Source organism: Oncorhynchus keta, unplaced genomic scaffold (assembly GCF_023373465.1).
Source record: "Oncorhynchus keta strain PuntledgeMale-10-30-2019 unplaced genomic scaffold, Oket_V2 Un_contig_2670_pilon_pilon, whole genome shotgun sequence".
NCBI classification, from domain to species: Eukaryota; Metazoa; Chordata; class Actinopteri; order Salmoniformes; family Salmonidae; genus Oncorhynchus; species Oncorhynchus keta.
In genome coordinates this window covers 94,801-110,102 of record NW_026285126.1, presented here as the reverse complement: position 1 = coordinate 110,102, position 15,302 = coordinate 94,801, and the positions used below count along the sequence as shown (strand labels likewise).

At 49.3% G+C, this 15,302-nt stretch overlaps 2 protein-coding genes across 2 annotated transcripts in view; both read left to right on the top strand.

Annotated features, from left to right (window-relative positions):
* Positions 1-7,771: 7,771 nt before the first annotated feature.
* On the top strand, positions 7,772-8,191 carry LOC127922675 (protein myomixer-like). The gene has a single exon (XM_052506577.1). It carries the CDS (start codon positions 7,787-7,789, stop codon positions 8,018-8,020), a length of 234 nt encoding a protein of 77 aa, XP_052362537.1. The 5' UTR covers positions 7,772-7,786; the 3' UTR covers positions 8,021-8,191.
* A 27-nt stretch (positions 8,192-8,218) lies between these two features.
* Positions 8,219-15,302, top strand: part of LOC127922678 (uncharacterized) — a gene marked incomplete at its 3' end in the record, with an annotated part of 101,504 nt that continues 94,420 nt past the window's right edge. The window contains exon 1 of the mRNA XM_052506578.1: positions 8,219-9,213. Coding sequence (XP_052362538.1) covers positions 8,479-9,213 — 735 coding nt within the window. The remainder of the gene's footprint in view (positions 9,214-15,302) is intronic.

Below are 15,302 nucleotides of genomic sequence, written 5' to 3'. Positions count from 1 at the left end.
GTCTAAGGCACTGCATCTCAGTGCTAGAGGCGTCACTACAGACCCTGGTGCAGCGGTCTAAGGCACTGCATCTCAGTGCTAGAGGCGTCACTACAGACCCTGGTGCAGCGGTCTAAGGCACTACATCTCAGTGCTAGAGGCGTCACTACAGACCCTGGTGCAGTGGTCTAAGGCACTACATCTCAGTGCTAGAGGCGTCACTACAGACCCTGGTGCAGTGGTCTAAGGCACTACATCTCAGTGCTAGAGGCGTGACTACAGACCCTGGTGCAGTGGTCTAAGGCACTGCATCTCAGTGCTAGAGGCGTGACTACAGACCCTGGTGCAGCGGTCTAAGGCACTGCATCTCAGTGCTAGAGGCGTCACTACAGACCCTGGTGCAGTGGTCTAAGGCACTACATCTCAGTGCTAGGCGTCACTACAGACCCTGGTGCAGTGGTCTAAGGCACTACATCTCAGTGCTAGAGGCGTGACTACTGACCCTGGTTCAGTGGTCTAAGGCACTACATCTCAGTGCTAGAGGCGTCACTACAGACCCTGGTTCAGTGGTCTAAGGCACTACATCTCAGTGCTAGAGGCGTCACTACAGACCCTGGTTCAGTGGTCTAAGGCACTACATCTCAGTGCTAGAGGCGTCACTACAGACCCTGGTTCAGTGGTCTAAGGCACTACATCTCAGTGCTAGAGGCGTCACTACAGACCCTGGTTCAGTGGTCTAAGGCACTACATCTCAGTGCTAGAGGCGTGACTACAGACCCTGGTTCAGTGGTCTAAGGCACTACATCTCAGTGCTAGAGGCGTCACTACAGACCCTGGTTCAGTGGTCTAAGGCACTACATCTCAGTGCTAGAGGCGTCACTACAGACCCTGGTTCAGTGGTCTAAGGCACTACATCTCAGTGCTAGAGGCGTCACTACAGACCCTGGTTCAGTGGTCTAAGGCACTGCATCTCAGTGCTAGAGGCGTCACTACTGACCCTGGTTCAGTGGTCTAAGGCACTACATCTCAGTGCTAGAGGCGTCACTACAGACCCTGGTTCAGTGGTCTAAGGCACTGCATCTCAGTGCTAGAGGCGTCACTACAGACCCTGGTTCAGTGGTCTAAGGCACTGCATCTCAGTGCTAGAGGCGTCACTACTGACCCTGGTTCAGTGGTCTAAGGCACTACATCTCAGTGCTAGAGGCGTCACTACAGACCCTGGTTCAGTGGTCTAAGGCACTGCATCTCAGTGCTAGAGGGGTCACAACAGACCCTGGTGCAGCGGTCTAAGGCACTACATCTCAGTGCTAGAGGCGTCACTACAGACCCTGGTTCAGTGGTCTAAGGCACTGCATCTCAGTGCTAGAGGCGTCACTACAGACCCTGGTTCAGTGGTCATCTCAGTGCTAGAGGCGTCACTACAGACCCTGGTGCAGCGGTCTAAGGCACTGCATCTCAGTGCTAGAGGCGTCACTACAGACCCCGGTTCAGTGGTCTAAGGCACTGCATCTCAGTGCTAGAGGCGTCACTACAGACCCGGTTCAGTGGTCTAAGGCACTGCATCTCAGTGCTAGAGGCGTCACTACAGACCCTGGTTCAGTGGTCATCTCAGTGCTAGAGGCGTCACTACAGACCCTGGTGCAGCGGTCTAAGGCACTACATCTCAGTGCTAGAGGCGTCACTACAGACCCTGGTTCAGTGGTCTAAGGCACTGCATCTCAGTGCTAGAGGCGTCACTACAGACCCTGGTGCAGCGGTCTAAGGCACTACATCTCAGTGCTAGAGGCGTCACTACAGACCCTGGTGCAGCGGTCTAGGCACTGCATCTCAGTGCTAGAGGCGTCACTACAGACCCTGGTTCAGTGGTCTAAGGCACTGCATCTCAGTGCTAGAGGCGTCACTACAGACCCTGGTGCAGCGGTCTAAGGCACTGCATCTCAGTGCTAGAGGCGTCACTACAGACCCTGGTGCAGCGGTCTAAGGCACTACATCTCAGTGCTAGAGGCGTCACTACAGACCCTGGTTCAGCGGTCTAAGGCACTGCATCTCAGTGCTAGAGGCGTCACTACAGACCCTGGTTCAGTGGTCTAAGGCACTGCATCTCAGTGCTAGAGGCGTCACTACAGACCCTGGTTCAGTGGTCTAGGCACTGCATCTCAGTGCTAGAGGCGTGACTACAGACCCTGGTTCAGTGGTCTAAGGCACTGCATCTCAGTGCTAGAGGCGTCACTACAGACCCTGGTGCAGTGGTCTAAGGCACTACATCTCAGTGCTAGAGGCGTGACTACAGACCCTGGTGCAGCGGTCTAAGGCACTGCATCTCAGTGCTAGAGGCGTCACTACAGACCCTGGTTCAGTGGTCTAAGGCACTACATCTCAGTGCTAGAGGCGTCACTACAGACCCTGGTTCAGCGGTCTAAGGCACTGCATCTCAGTGCTAGAGGCGTCACTACAGACCCCGGTTCAGTGGTCTAAGGCACTACATCTCAGTGCTAGAGGCGTCACTACAGACCCTGGTGCAGCGGTCTAAGGCACTACATCTCAGTGCTAGAGCGTCACTACAGACCCTGGTTCATTGGTCTAAGGCACTACATCTCAGTGCTAGAGGCGTCACTACAGACCCTGGTGCAGCGGTCTAAGGCACTGCATCTCAGTGCTAGAGGCGTCACTACAGACCCTGGTGCAGCGGTCTAAGGCACTACATCTCAGTGCTAGAGGCGTCACTACAGACCCTGGTGCAGTGGTCTAAGGCACTACATCTCAGTGCTAGAGGCGTCACTACAGACCCTGGTGCAGTGGTCTAAGGCACTACATCTCAGTGCTAGAGGCGTCACTACAGACCCTGGTTCAGTGGTCTAAGGCACTACATCTCAGTGCTAGAGGCGTCACTACAGACCCTGGTTCAGTGGTCTAAGGCACTGCATCTCAGTGCTAGAGGCGTGACTACTGACCCTGGTTCAGTGGTCTAAGGCACTACATCTCAGTGCTAGAGGCGTCACTACAGACCCTGGTTCAGTGGTCTAAGGCACTGCATCTCAGTGCTAGAGGCGTCACTACAGACCCTGGTTCAGTGGTCTAAGGCACTACATCTCAGTGCTAGAGGCGTCACTACAGACCCTGGTTCAGTGGTCTAAGGCACTGCATCTCAGTGCTAGAGGCGTCACTACTGACCCTGGTTCAGTGGTCTAAGGCACTACATCTCAGTGCTAGAGGCGTCACTACAGACCCTGGTTCAGTGGTCTAAGGCACTGCATCTCAGTGCTAGAGGCGTCACTACAGACCCTGGTTCAGTGGTCTAAGGCACTGCATCTCAGTGCTAGAGGCGTCACTACTGACCCTGGTTCAGTGGTCTAAGGCACTACATCTCAGTGCTAGAGGCGTCACTACAGACCCTGGTTCAGTGGTCTAAGGCACTGCATCTCAGTGCTAGAGGGGTCACAACAGACCCTGGTGCAGCGGTCTAAGGCACTACATCTCAGTGCTAGAGGCGTCACTACAGACCCTGGTTCAGTGGTCTAAGGCACTGCATCTCAGTGCTAGAGGCGTCACTACAGACCCTGGTTCAGTGGTCATCTCAGTGCTAGAGGCGTCACTACAGACCCTGGTGCAGCGGTCTAAGGCACTGCATCTCAGTGCTAGAGGCGTCACTACAGACCCCGGTTCAGTGGTCTAAGGCACTGCATCTCAGTGCTAGAGGCGTCACTACAGACCCCGGTTCAGTGGTCTAAGGCACTGCATCTCAGTGCTAGAGGCGTCACTACAGACCCTGGTTCAGTGGTCATCTCAGTGCTAGAGGCGTCACTACAGACCCTGGTGCAGCGGTCTAAGGCACTACATCTCAGTGCTAGAGGCGTCACTACAGACCCTGGTTCAGTGGTCTAAGGCACTGCATCTCAGTGCTAGAGGCGTCACTACAGACCCTGGTGCAGCGGTCTAAGGCACTACATCTCAGTGCTAGAGGCGTCACTACAGACCCTGGTGCAGCGGTCTAAGGCACTGCATCTCAGTGCTAGAGGCGTCACTACAGACCCTGGTTCAGCGGTCTAAGGCACTGCATCTCAGTGCTAGAGGCGTCACTACAGACCCTGGTGCAGCGGTCTAAGGCACTGCATCTCAGTGCTAGAGGCGTCACTACAGACCCTGGTGCAGCGGTCTAAGGCACTACATCTCAGTGCTAGAGGCGTCACTACAGACCCTGGTTCAGCGGTCTAAGGCACTGCATCTCAGTGCTAGAGGCGTCACTACAGACCCTGGTTCAGTGGTCTAAGGCACTGCATCTCAGTGCTAGAGGCGTCACTACAGACCCTGGTTCAGTGGTCTAAGGCACTGCATCTCAGTGCTAGAGGCGTGACTACAGACCCTGGTTCAGTGGTCTAAGGCACTGCATCTCAGTGCTAGAGGCGTCACTACAGACCCTGGTGCAGTGGTCTAAGGCACTACATCTCAGTGCTAGAGGCGTGACTACAGACCCTGGTGCAGCGGTCTAAGGCACTGCATCTCAGTGCTAGAGGCGTCACTACAGACCCTGGTTCAGTGGTCTAAGGCACTACATCTCAGTGCTAGAGGCGTCACTACAGACCCTGGTTCAGCGGTCTAAGGCACTGCATCTCAGTGCTAGAGGCGTCACTACAGACCCCGGTTCAGTGGTCTAAGGCACTACATCTCAGTGCTAGAGGCGTCACTACAGACCCTGGTGCAGCGGTCTAAGGCACTACATCTCAGTGCTAGAGGCGTCACTACAGACCCTGGTTCATTGGTCTAAGGCACTACATCTCAGTGCTAGAGGCGTCACTACAGACCCTGGTGCAGCGGTCTAAGGCACTGCATCTCAGTGCTAGAGGCGTCACTACAGACCCTGGTGCAGCGGTCTAAGGCACTACATCTCAGTGCTAGAGGCGTCACTACAGACCCTGGTGCAGCGGTCTAAGGCACTACATCTCAGTGCTAGAGCGTCACTACAGACCCTGGTGCAGTGGTCTAAGGCACTACATCTCAGTGCTAGAGGCGTGACTACAGACCCTGGTGCAGTGGTCTAAGGCACTGCATCTCAGTGCTAGAGGCGTGACTACAGACCCTGGTGCAGCGGTCTAAGGCACTGCATCTCAGTGCTAGAGGCGTCACTACAGACCCTGGTGCAGTGGTCTAAGGCACTACATCTCAGTGCTAGAGGCGTCACTACAGACCCTGGTGCAGTGGTCTAAGGCACTACATCTCAGTGCTAGAGGCGTGACTACAGACCCTGGTTCAGTGGTCTAAGGCACTGCATCTCAGTGCTAGAGGCGTCACTACAGACCCTGGTTCAGCGGTCTAAGGCACTGCATCTCAGTGCTAGAGGCGTCACTACAGACCCTGGTTCAGCGGTCTAAGGCACTGCATCTCAGTGCTAGAGGCGTCACTACAGACCCTGGTTCAGTGGTCATCTCAGCGCTAGAGGCGTCACTCCAGACCCAGGTTCAGCGGTCTAAGGCACTGCATCTCAGTGCTAGAGGTGTCACTACAGACCCTGGTTCAGTGGTCTAAGGCACTGCATCTCAGTGCTAGAGGTGTCACTACAGACCCTGGTTCAGTGGTCTAAGGCACTGCATCTCAGTGCTTGAGGCGTCACTACAGACCCTGGTTCAGCGGTCTAAGGCACTGCATCTCAGTGCAAGAGGCGTCACTACAGACCCTGGTTCAGTGGTCTAAGGCACTGCATCTCAGTGCTAGAGGCGTCACTACAGACCCTGGTGCAGCGGTCTAAGGCACTGCATCTCAGTGCTAGAGGCGTCACTACAGACCCTGGTGCAGCGGTCTAAGGCACTGCATCTCAGTGCTAGAGGCGTCACTACAGACACCCTGGTTCAGTGGTCTAAGGCACTGCATCTCAGTGCTAGAGGCTTCACTACAGACCCTGGTTCAGTGGTCTAAGGCACTACATCTCAGTGCTAGAGGCGTCACTACAGACCCTGGTTCAGTGGTCTAAGGCACTACATCTCAGTGCTAGAGGCGTGACTACAGACCCTGGTTCAGTGGTCTAAGGCACTACATCTCAGTGCTAGAGGCGTCACTACAGACCCCGGTTTGAACCACGGCTGAATTAAATCTGGCCGTGATTGGGAGTCCCATAGGGCGGCGCACAATTGGCGCAGCGTTGTCCGGGTTTTGACCGTCGTAGGCCAGGGTAGGCCGGGGTAGGCCGTCATTTAACTGACTTGTTAAAAAATATATATATGGTCATCCTCGAATCAACATCACTGGGACAGAATATGCTGTTTTCAACATGCAGGGAACTTAATCTATTGCGCTTTAACTGGAGAAAGACAGGTGACCTCTAATCCTTGAAATGGAAGAGTGAGGATTAGTTTTGCACAGAGACAGAGAAAGAGAGATCTCAGTAAGACAAAAATAATGCTGTTCCAAAAAAGGTCCATCTGCCAGGACCACAAGTATAAATTCCATCTAGACACCGTTGCCCAACAGCACACAAAAAGCGATACATACCTCGGCCTAAATATCAGTACCACAGGTAACTACATACCTCAGCCTAAACATCAGTACCACAGGTAACTTCCCCAAAGCTGTGAACAATCTGAGAGAGAAGGCAAGAAGAGCATTCTATGCCATCAAAAGGAACATAAGTGTGAGGTCTGGGGTCCGCTCACCAACCAAGAATTCACAAAGGGGACAAACACCAAATTGAGACTCTGCATGCAGAATTCTGCATAAATATCCTCAGTGCACAACGTAAAACACCAAATAATGCATACAGAGCAGAATTAGGTCGGTACCCGCTAATTATAAAAATCCAGAAAAGAGACTTCCACAACCACCTAAAAGGAAGTGATTCCCAAACCTTCCATAACAAAGCCTTCACCTACAGAGGCTGGTCCTGTAGCAACACAATTAGACTCAACCAAATCATGAGAAAACAGAAAGATAATTACTTGACACATTGGAAAGAATTTACAAAAAAACAGAGCAAACTATAATGCTATTTGGCCCTAAACAGAGAGTACACAGTGGCAGAATACCTGACAACTGTGACTGACCCAAACTTAAGGAAAGCTTTGACTATGTACAGACTCAGTGAGCATAGCCTTGCTATTGAGAAAGGCCGCCGTAGGCAGACATGGCTCTCAAGAGAAGACAGGCTATGTGCTCACTGCCCACAAAATGAGGTGGAAACTGAGCTGCACTTCCTAACCTCCTGCCCAATGTATGACCATATTAGAGACACATATTTCCCTCAGATTACACAGACCCACAAAGAATTAGAAAACAAATCCAATTTTGATCAACTCCCATATCTACTTGGTGAAATTCCACAGTATTCCATCACAGCAGCAAGATTTGTGACCTGTTGCAACGAGAAAGGGTCAACCAGTTTAGAACAAACACCATTGTAAATACAACCCATATTTATGTTTATTTATTTTCCCTTTTGGTCTTTAACTATTTGCACATCGTTACAACACTGTATATAGACATAATATGACATTTGAAATGTCTCTATGCTTTTGTAACTTTTGTGAGTGTAATGTTTACTGTTCATTTTTATTGTTTATTTCACTTCTGTTTATTATCTATTTCACTTGCTTTGGCAATGTAAACATATGTTTCCCATGCCAATAAAGCCCTTAAATTGAAATTGAGAGAGAGAGAGAGAGAGAGAGAGAGAGAGAGAGAGAGAGAGAGAGAGAGAGAGAGAGAGCAGAGAGGTGGTGACTTCATTCCCCTCTTTCACAAAACCTCCCCCTTTTCCCCTCCTCCTCCTTCTCCTCTCTCTCTGTGTGTCCCTGGCTGTGTGTCAGGGTGTTTCAGCAGCATTATGCCTGCAGTGTTCCTCCTGCTCCGAACCCTCCTCTCCAGTAGACTGATAGGATCCCTGCTCCAGTTTCTCAGGAGGACTCTGTCCTCAACCTTCAGCCACGTGGGAGCCGCACTGAGATACGTCTGGGACAGGATCAGCTCTCAGGAGTCTAAAGAAGCCATCCTGGGCTGTGTGCTGTGTCTCCTTAACATGCACAAGAAGGTGGATCAGCCAGCAGCTGACTCTCACTGAGTCACTCTCTTGGCTTTCCTCTTCAGAAAGAAAGAGAGAGAGAGAGGACGAGAGAGAGAGAGAGAGAGAGAGAGAGAGAGAGGGAGATATAACAAGAGCGAGAGGAAGAGAGAGAACAAGAGAGAGAGGAAGAGAGGGAGAACAAGAGAGAGAGTAAGAGATAGGAAGAGAGAGAGAAGAGAGGGAGCTTTCTCTGTGAGCTCTTTCTTCTCTTTTCTTTCACCCCTTGTTTAGTGTGTGAGAGACAGAGAGAGAGAGAGGGAGAACAAGAGAGAGAGTAAGAGATAGAGAAGGAGAGAGAGAGAGGAAGAGAGAGAGAACAAGAGAAGAGGAGGTTTCAAAACTGGAATCGCTTTAATTTGGACTGTAGTATTTCTCTTAGCAGAGTGGAGCTGCCTGATTCAGGTGAACGAGACTGTATTTCTCTGTGTGGACCGTATAGTACCGCTGGGCTAACCATGTCAGAGAGCATCGTTAGGAAGATACAACCCTTCACCATCGGAACCAGGCTCTCCGTCTCTGGACCTGCCACCAGGTCTAAAGGTCCAAACTTCCCCCAGAGGCCGTCCTGGCAGAGCGACCAGGTCTCCCTCTACCTCAGTCAGGTGCAGGTGAGTGTGGCTGCTCCTCATCTAGCTCCCCTTGCTAACCGGACCACCCCAACATCTGTACCTGTTAAACAGCAGCAGGAGGACATATCTACCCAGGACCACCGGAACCAGAATACCATGTCTGTGTCTCCCAACTCTCACCGGAGCTCTTTCTCTCCTACCGCCACATCCAGATCCATCAGCAAGATCACCATCTCTGGGAGCCCAGAGGACAGCTCCTGGAGGAGACAGGAGGAGTCAGACCACAGGGTGGTCATTGAGAAGGAGGACAGCTCCTGGAGGAGACAGGAGGAGTCAGACCACAGGGTGGTCATTGAGAAGGAGGACAGCTCCTGGAGGAGACAGGAGGAGTCAGACCACAGGGTGGTCATTGAGAAGGAAGACAGCTCCTGGAGGAGACAGGAGGAGTCAGACCACAGGGTGGTCAGTATAGGACCAGGACCGGGACGACCCCCTGTCACAGGAACTCCCGGATCAGAAAACATCAACAACAACAACAACAACAACATCAGCAGCTCCAAGCAACAGCTGCCCAGAATAGTGGGAGTCAGCTGTGAGAACCAACCCAGCTCACATATTAAGGTAGGTACACAACATCAATGGTTGTTACACTGTGTCTAATGTGATTGTGTCATCAGATTGCAGAATTGCTTGTCTACATTTACATTTACATTTAAGTCATTTAGCAGACGCTCTTATCCAGAGCGACTTACAAATTACGTTTCATGAATAACCTTGAACTGATAGACACTTTCTTGCCAATAGACGCGTAATAGAGAAGCCTAATCAACAGTATAATTACACATGGATATGCAGGTTCATAGTTATCAATGGCAAGATAATTAGTTTTTCATTCAAAGGTGGACTGGAATGAAAACGTTTTCTGTGGAATATAGAGAGAAGATGGTGCCGACAGAGAGGGCGCCTTGCTTCTAGTCCGTTAGTTAGGGGTTAGCAGGGACAGAGAGGGCGCCTTGCTTCTAGTCCGTTAGTTAGGGGTTAGCAGGGACAGAGAGGGCGCCTTGCTTCTAGTCCGTTAGTTAGGGGTTAGCAGGGACAGAGAGGGCGCCTTGCTTCTAGTCCGTTAGTTAGGGGTTAGCAGGGTTTGGTTATGCTTCTAGTCCGTTAGTTCCTTATGTATTATATCACAAGCATTTCCCTACATCCACAATAACATCTGCTAACCATGTGTATGTGACCAATAACATCTGCTAACCATGTGTATGTGACCAGTAACATCTGCTAACCATGTGTATGTGACCAATAACATCTGCTAACCATGTGTATGTAACCATTAACATCTGCTAACCATGTGTATGTGACCAGTAACATCTGCTAACCATGTGTATGTGACCAATAACATCTGCTAACCATGTGTATGTGACCAGTAACATCTGCTAACCATGTGTATGTGACCAATAACATCTGCTAACCATGTGTATGTGACCAGTAACATCTGCTAACCATGTGTATGTGACCAATAACATCTGCTAACCATGTGTATGTGACCAGTAACATCTGCTAACCATGTGTATGTGACCAGTAACATCTGCTAACCATGTGTATGTGACCAGTAACATCTGCTAACCATGTGTATGTGACCAATAACATCTGCTAACCATGTGTATGTGACCAGTAACATCTGCTAACCATGTGTATGTGACCAGTAACATCTGCTAACCATGTGTATGTGACCAATAACATCTGCTAACCATGTGTATGTGACCATTAACATCTGCTAACCATGTGTATGTGACCATTAACATCTGCTGACCATGTGTATGTGACCAGTAACATCTGCTAACCATGTGTATGTGACCAATAACATCTGCTAACCATGTGTATGTGACCAATAACATCTGCTAACCATGTGTATGTGACCAATAACATCTGCTAACCATGTGTATGTGACCAGTAACATCTGCTAACCATGTGTATGTGACCAATAACATCTGCTAACCATGTGTATGTGACCAATAACATCTGCTAACCATGTGTATGTGACCAATAACATCTGCTAACCATGTGTATGTGACCAATAACATCTGCTAACCATGTGTATGTGACCAATAACATCTGCTAACCATGTGTATGTGACCATTAACATCTGCTAACCATGTGTATGTGACCAGTAACATCTGCTAACCATGTGTATGTGACCAATAACATCAGGGTGTTTAGCAGGATTTGGTATCAGGGTGTTTAGCAGGGTTTGGTATCAGGGTGTTTAGCAGGGTTTGGTATCAGGGTGTTTAGCAGGGTTTGGTATCAGGGTATTTAGCAGGGTTTGGTATCAGGGTGTTTAGCAGGGTTTGGTATCAGGGTGTTTAGCAGGGTTTGGTATCAGGGTGTTTAGCAGGGTTTGGTATCAGGGTGTTTAGCAGGGTTTGGTATCAGGTTATTTAGCAGGGTTTGGTATCAGGGTGTTTAGCAGGGTTTGGTATCAGGGTATTTAGCAGGGTTTGGTATCAGGGTATTTAGCAGGGTTTGGTATCAGGGTGTTTAGCAGGGTTTGGTATCAGGGTGTTTAGCAGGGTTTGGTATCAGGGTGTTTAGCAGGGTTTGGTATCAGGGTGTTTAGCAGGGTTTGGTATCAGGGTGTTTAGCAGGGTTTGGTATCAGGGTGTTTAGCAGGGTTTGGTATCAGGGTATTTAGCAGGGTTTGGTATCAGGGTGTTTAGCAGGGTTTGGTATCAGGGTGTTTAGCAGGGTTTGGTATCAGGGTATTTAGCAGGGTTTGGTATCAGGGTATTTAGCAGGGTTTGGTATCAGGGTGTTTAGCAGGGTTTGGTATCAGGGTGTTTATCAGAGTTTAGTGTCAGGAGGTTTTCAGGGTATTGTGTCAGTTAGTTTTGTACCATGTGGTGTCAGGGATGGTTGGCAGAGTTTGGTGTAAGGGTATTTGCATGAGTTTAGTGTGAGGAGTTTATCATGGTTTGTGTCAAGGTGTTTTGCAATGTTCGGTGGATGTGGCATCATGTAGTTTTGCAGGATGTGGTGTCAGAGAGTTTAGCAGGATGTGGTGTCAGGTGGTTTAGCAGGATGTGGTGTCAGGTGGTTTAGCAGGATGTGGTGTCAGGTAGTTTAGCAGGATGTGGTGTCAGGTGGTTTAGCAGGATGTGGTGTCAGGTGGTTTAGCAGGATGTGGTGTCAGGTGGTTTAGCAGGATGTGGTGTCAGGTGGTTTAGCAGGATGTGGTGTCAGGTGGTTTAGCAGGATGTGCTGTCAAGGTGTTTAGCAGGATGTGGTGTCAGGTGGTTTAGCAGGATGTGGTGTCAGGTGGTTTAGCAGGATGTGCTGTCAAGGTGTTTAGCAGGATGTGGTGTCAGGTGGTTTAGCAGGATGTGGTATCAGAGGGTTTAGCAGGATGTGGTGTCAGAGGGTTTAGCAGGATGTGCTGTCAGGTGTTTAGCAGGATGTGGTGTCAGGTGGTTTAGCAGGATGTGGTGTCAGAAAGTTTAGCAGGATGTGGTGTCAGGTTTTTAGCAGGATGTGGTGTCAGGTGGTTTAGCAGGAAGTGGTGTCAGGTAGTTTTGCAGGATGTGGTGTCAGGTGGTTTAGCAGGATGTGGTGTCAGGTGGTTTAGCAGGATGTGGTGTCAGGTGGTTTAGCAGGATGTGGTGTCAGGTGGTTTAGCAGGATGTGGTGTCAGGTGGTTTAGCAGGATGTGGTGTCAGGTTGTTTAGCGGGATGTGGTGTCAGGTGGTTTAGCAGGATGTTGTCAGGTGGTTTAGCAGGATGTGGTGTCAGGTAGTTTAGCAGGATGTGGTGTCAGGTGATTTAGCAGGATGTGGTGTCAGGTAGTTTAGCAGGATGTGGTGTCAGGTGGTTTAGCAGGATGTGGTGTCAGGTAGTTTAGCAGGATGTGGTGTCAGGTAGTTTAGCAGGATGTGGTGTCAGGTGGTTTAGCAGGATGTGGTGTCAGGTAGTTTAGCGGGATGTGGTGTCAGGTGGTTTAGCAGGATGTGGTGTCAGGTGGTTTAGCAGGATGTGGTGTCAGGTAGTTTAGCAGGATGTGGTGTCAGGTGGTTTAGCAGGATGTGGTGTCAGGTGGTTTAGCAGGATGTGGTGTCAGGTGGTTTAGCAGGATGTGGTGTCAGGTGGTTTAGCAGGATGTGGTGTCAGGTGGTTTAGCAGGATGTGGTGTCAGGTAGTTTAGCAGGATGTGGTGTCAGGTGGTTTAGCAGGATGTGGTGTCAGGTAGTTTAGCAGGATGTGGTGTCAGGTAGTTTAGCAGGATGTGGTGTCAGGTAGTTCTGCAGGGTATGTTGTCAAGGAGTTTATCAGGGTTTGGTGTCAGGGTATTCGTGACCCCACACGTTTAACTGTGGTTAAGCTACATGTTTTGGAGAATGAGCATGATACTTACAAGGTGCTTCATCTACTTATAATATTATTCCATGATGAACACCAAGTGACCTCCTCTTCATGATGGATTAAGTAGATTGTGGTTGATAGTTAAAAGCCTTTCTCTCAGTCTCAGCAACTTCAATTATGCAAATTCACAGTTACAAACATCCTACATCACGTGTCCTACATGTCTCTAATTGATGATAATTTATTCTGGTTAACAGAAATAGGCTTTCGCTATTATTCGGTTATATTGTTTTCTGTCAATATGCAAATAAATGAAGGTTAATCAATTTCACACTTTGTATAAAGAGGGTTTTTCCCCCTTTCTAATTGTGGTTCCCTGAAATAATCCCGACTCTGGGTTATCCTCTGGGGTCCAAACCAACATCAACAGTCAAACACTAATCTTTGAATGAAAGATTCAACTCTGTGTTGTATTCAGTTCAGCATTGTTTATTTAATGTACTATAATGAAGCAGTAAGGCCCGGGGGGGTGGCCAACATACCATGGCTAAGGGCTGTTCTTAACCGCAACGCAATGCGGACTGCCTGGATACTGCCCCTTAGCTGTGGTATATTGGCCATGTATCACAAACCACCGAGGTGCCTTGTAGCTATATTAAACTGGTTACCCAGGAAATGAGTACAGTAAACAGGTACATGTTTCTCATACCCGTGGTATATGGTCTAATATACCATGGCTTTCAGACAATAAGCATTCAGGGCTCGAACCACCCGGTTTATAATATGATTCATATCACTGAAACAAGGATGAGCTCATCAGACTCCATTATGCAACATGACAAAGACACTGTTCAGTCTCTGCTCTTTCCACAGATATACTGTAGCCCACAGCGAGATGACTTCATGAGTACAGCTGTCTAGCCTGACACAGTCATATCATTATGTATGAGTCATGTGCTGTAATTATGCTGTGATTATGACCTGATTAAGGACTCCCCAGATGCTGTCGAGACAGATAAAGGTTTTTCATTGATAGTTTAATCAAAATTAGAATGAAGAATCCCATCTAATTGGAGACTATTAATGATGTGGTTAAGAACTTTCTGGATGTTGTAGAGACAGATAGACTTTATTCCTTGACAGTTTGAGTCATAATATCATATCTAATTAAAGCTAATGTGGAGCGCCAGCAGGTAGCCCAGTGGTTAGAGTGTAGGGTCGGCAGGTAGCCTAGTGGTTAGAGTGTAGGGTCGGCAGGTAGCCTAGTGGTTAGAGTGTAGGGTCGGCAGGTAGCCTAGTGGTTAGAGTGTAGGGTCAGCAGGTAGCCTAGTGGTTAGAGTGTAGGGTCGGCAGGAAGCCTAGTGGTTAGAGTGTAGGGTCAGCAGGTAGCCTAGTGGTTAGAGTGTAGGGTCGGCAGGTAGCCTAGTGGTTAGAGTGTAGGGGGCAGGTAGCCTAGTGGTTAGAGTGTAGGGTCGGCAGGTAGCCTAGTGGTTAGAGTGTAGGGTCGGCAGGTAGCCTAGTGGTTAGAGTGTAGGGGGGCAGGTAGCCTAGTGGTTAGAGCGTAGGGTCGGCAGGTAGCCTAGTGGTTTGAGTGTAAGGGCGGCAGGTAGCCTAGTGGGTAGAGTGTAGGGTCAGCAGGTAGCCTAGTGGTTAGATTGTAGGGTCGGCAGGTAGCCTAGTGGTTAGAGAGTAGGGTCGGCAGGAAGCCTAGTGGTTAGATGTTGTCAGTCGGCAGGTAGCCTAGTGGTTAGAGTGTAGGGTAACATGTTGTCATCCCTAGCCTCTAGTGGTTAGAGTGTAGGGCGGCAGGTAGCCTAGTGGTTAGAGTGTTGTCATCGGCAGGTAGCCTAGTGGTTAGATGTTGTCATCAGGTAGCCTAGTGGTATAACATGTGTCATCCCTACCAGGTAGCCTAGTGGTTAACATGTTGTCATCCCTAGCCTAGTGGTTCAGATAACATGTTGTCATCCCTACCACCTCTATCAATATAACAGGTAGCCTAGTGGTTAGAGTGTAGGGGGCAGGTAGCCTAGTGGTTAGACCTTGTCAATATAACATGTTGTCATCCAGGTAGCCTAGTGGTTAACATGTTGTCATCCCAGGTAGCCTAGTGGTTAGAGATAACATGGGTCGTCATCCCTAGTGGTTAGAGTCTATCAATATAACATGTTGTACCATCCAATATAACATGTTGTCATCCCTACCACCTCTATCAATATAACATGTTGTCATCCCTACCACCTCTATCAATATAACATGTTGTCATCCCTATCCCTAATATAACATGTTGTCATCCCTCCATCAAATATAACATGTTGTCATCCCTACCACCTCTATCAATATAACATGTTGTC

Excerpts from the sequence above, each read along its gene's own strand:
- LOC127922675 (XM_052506577.1), top strand. The coding sequence starts at position 7,787 with ATGCCTGCAGTGTTCCTCCTGCTCCGAACCCTCCTCTCCAGTAGACTG.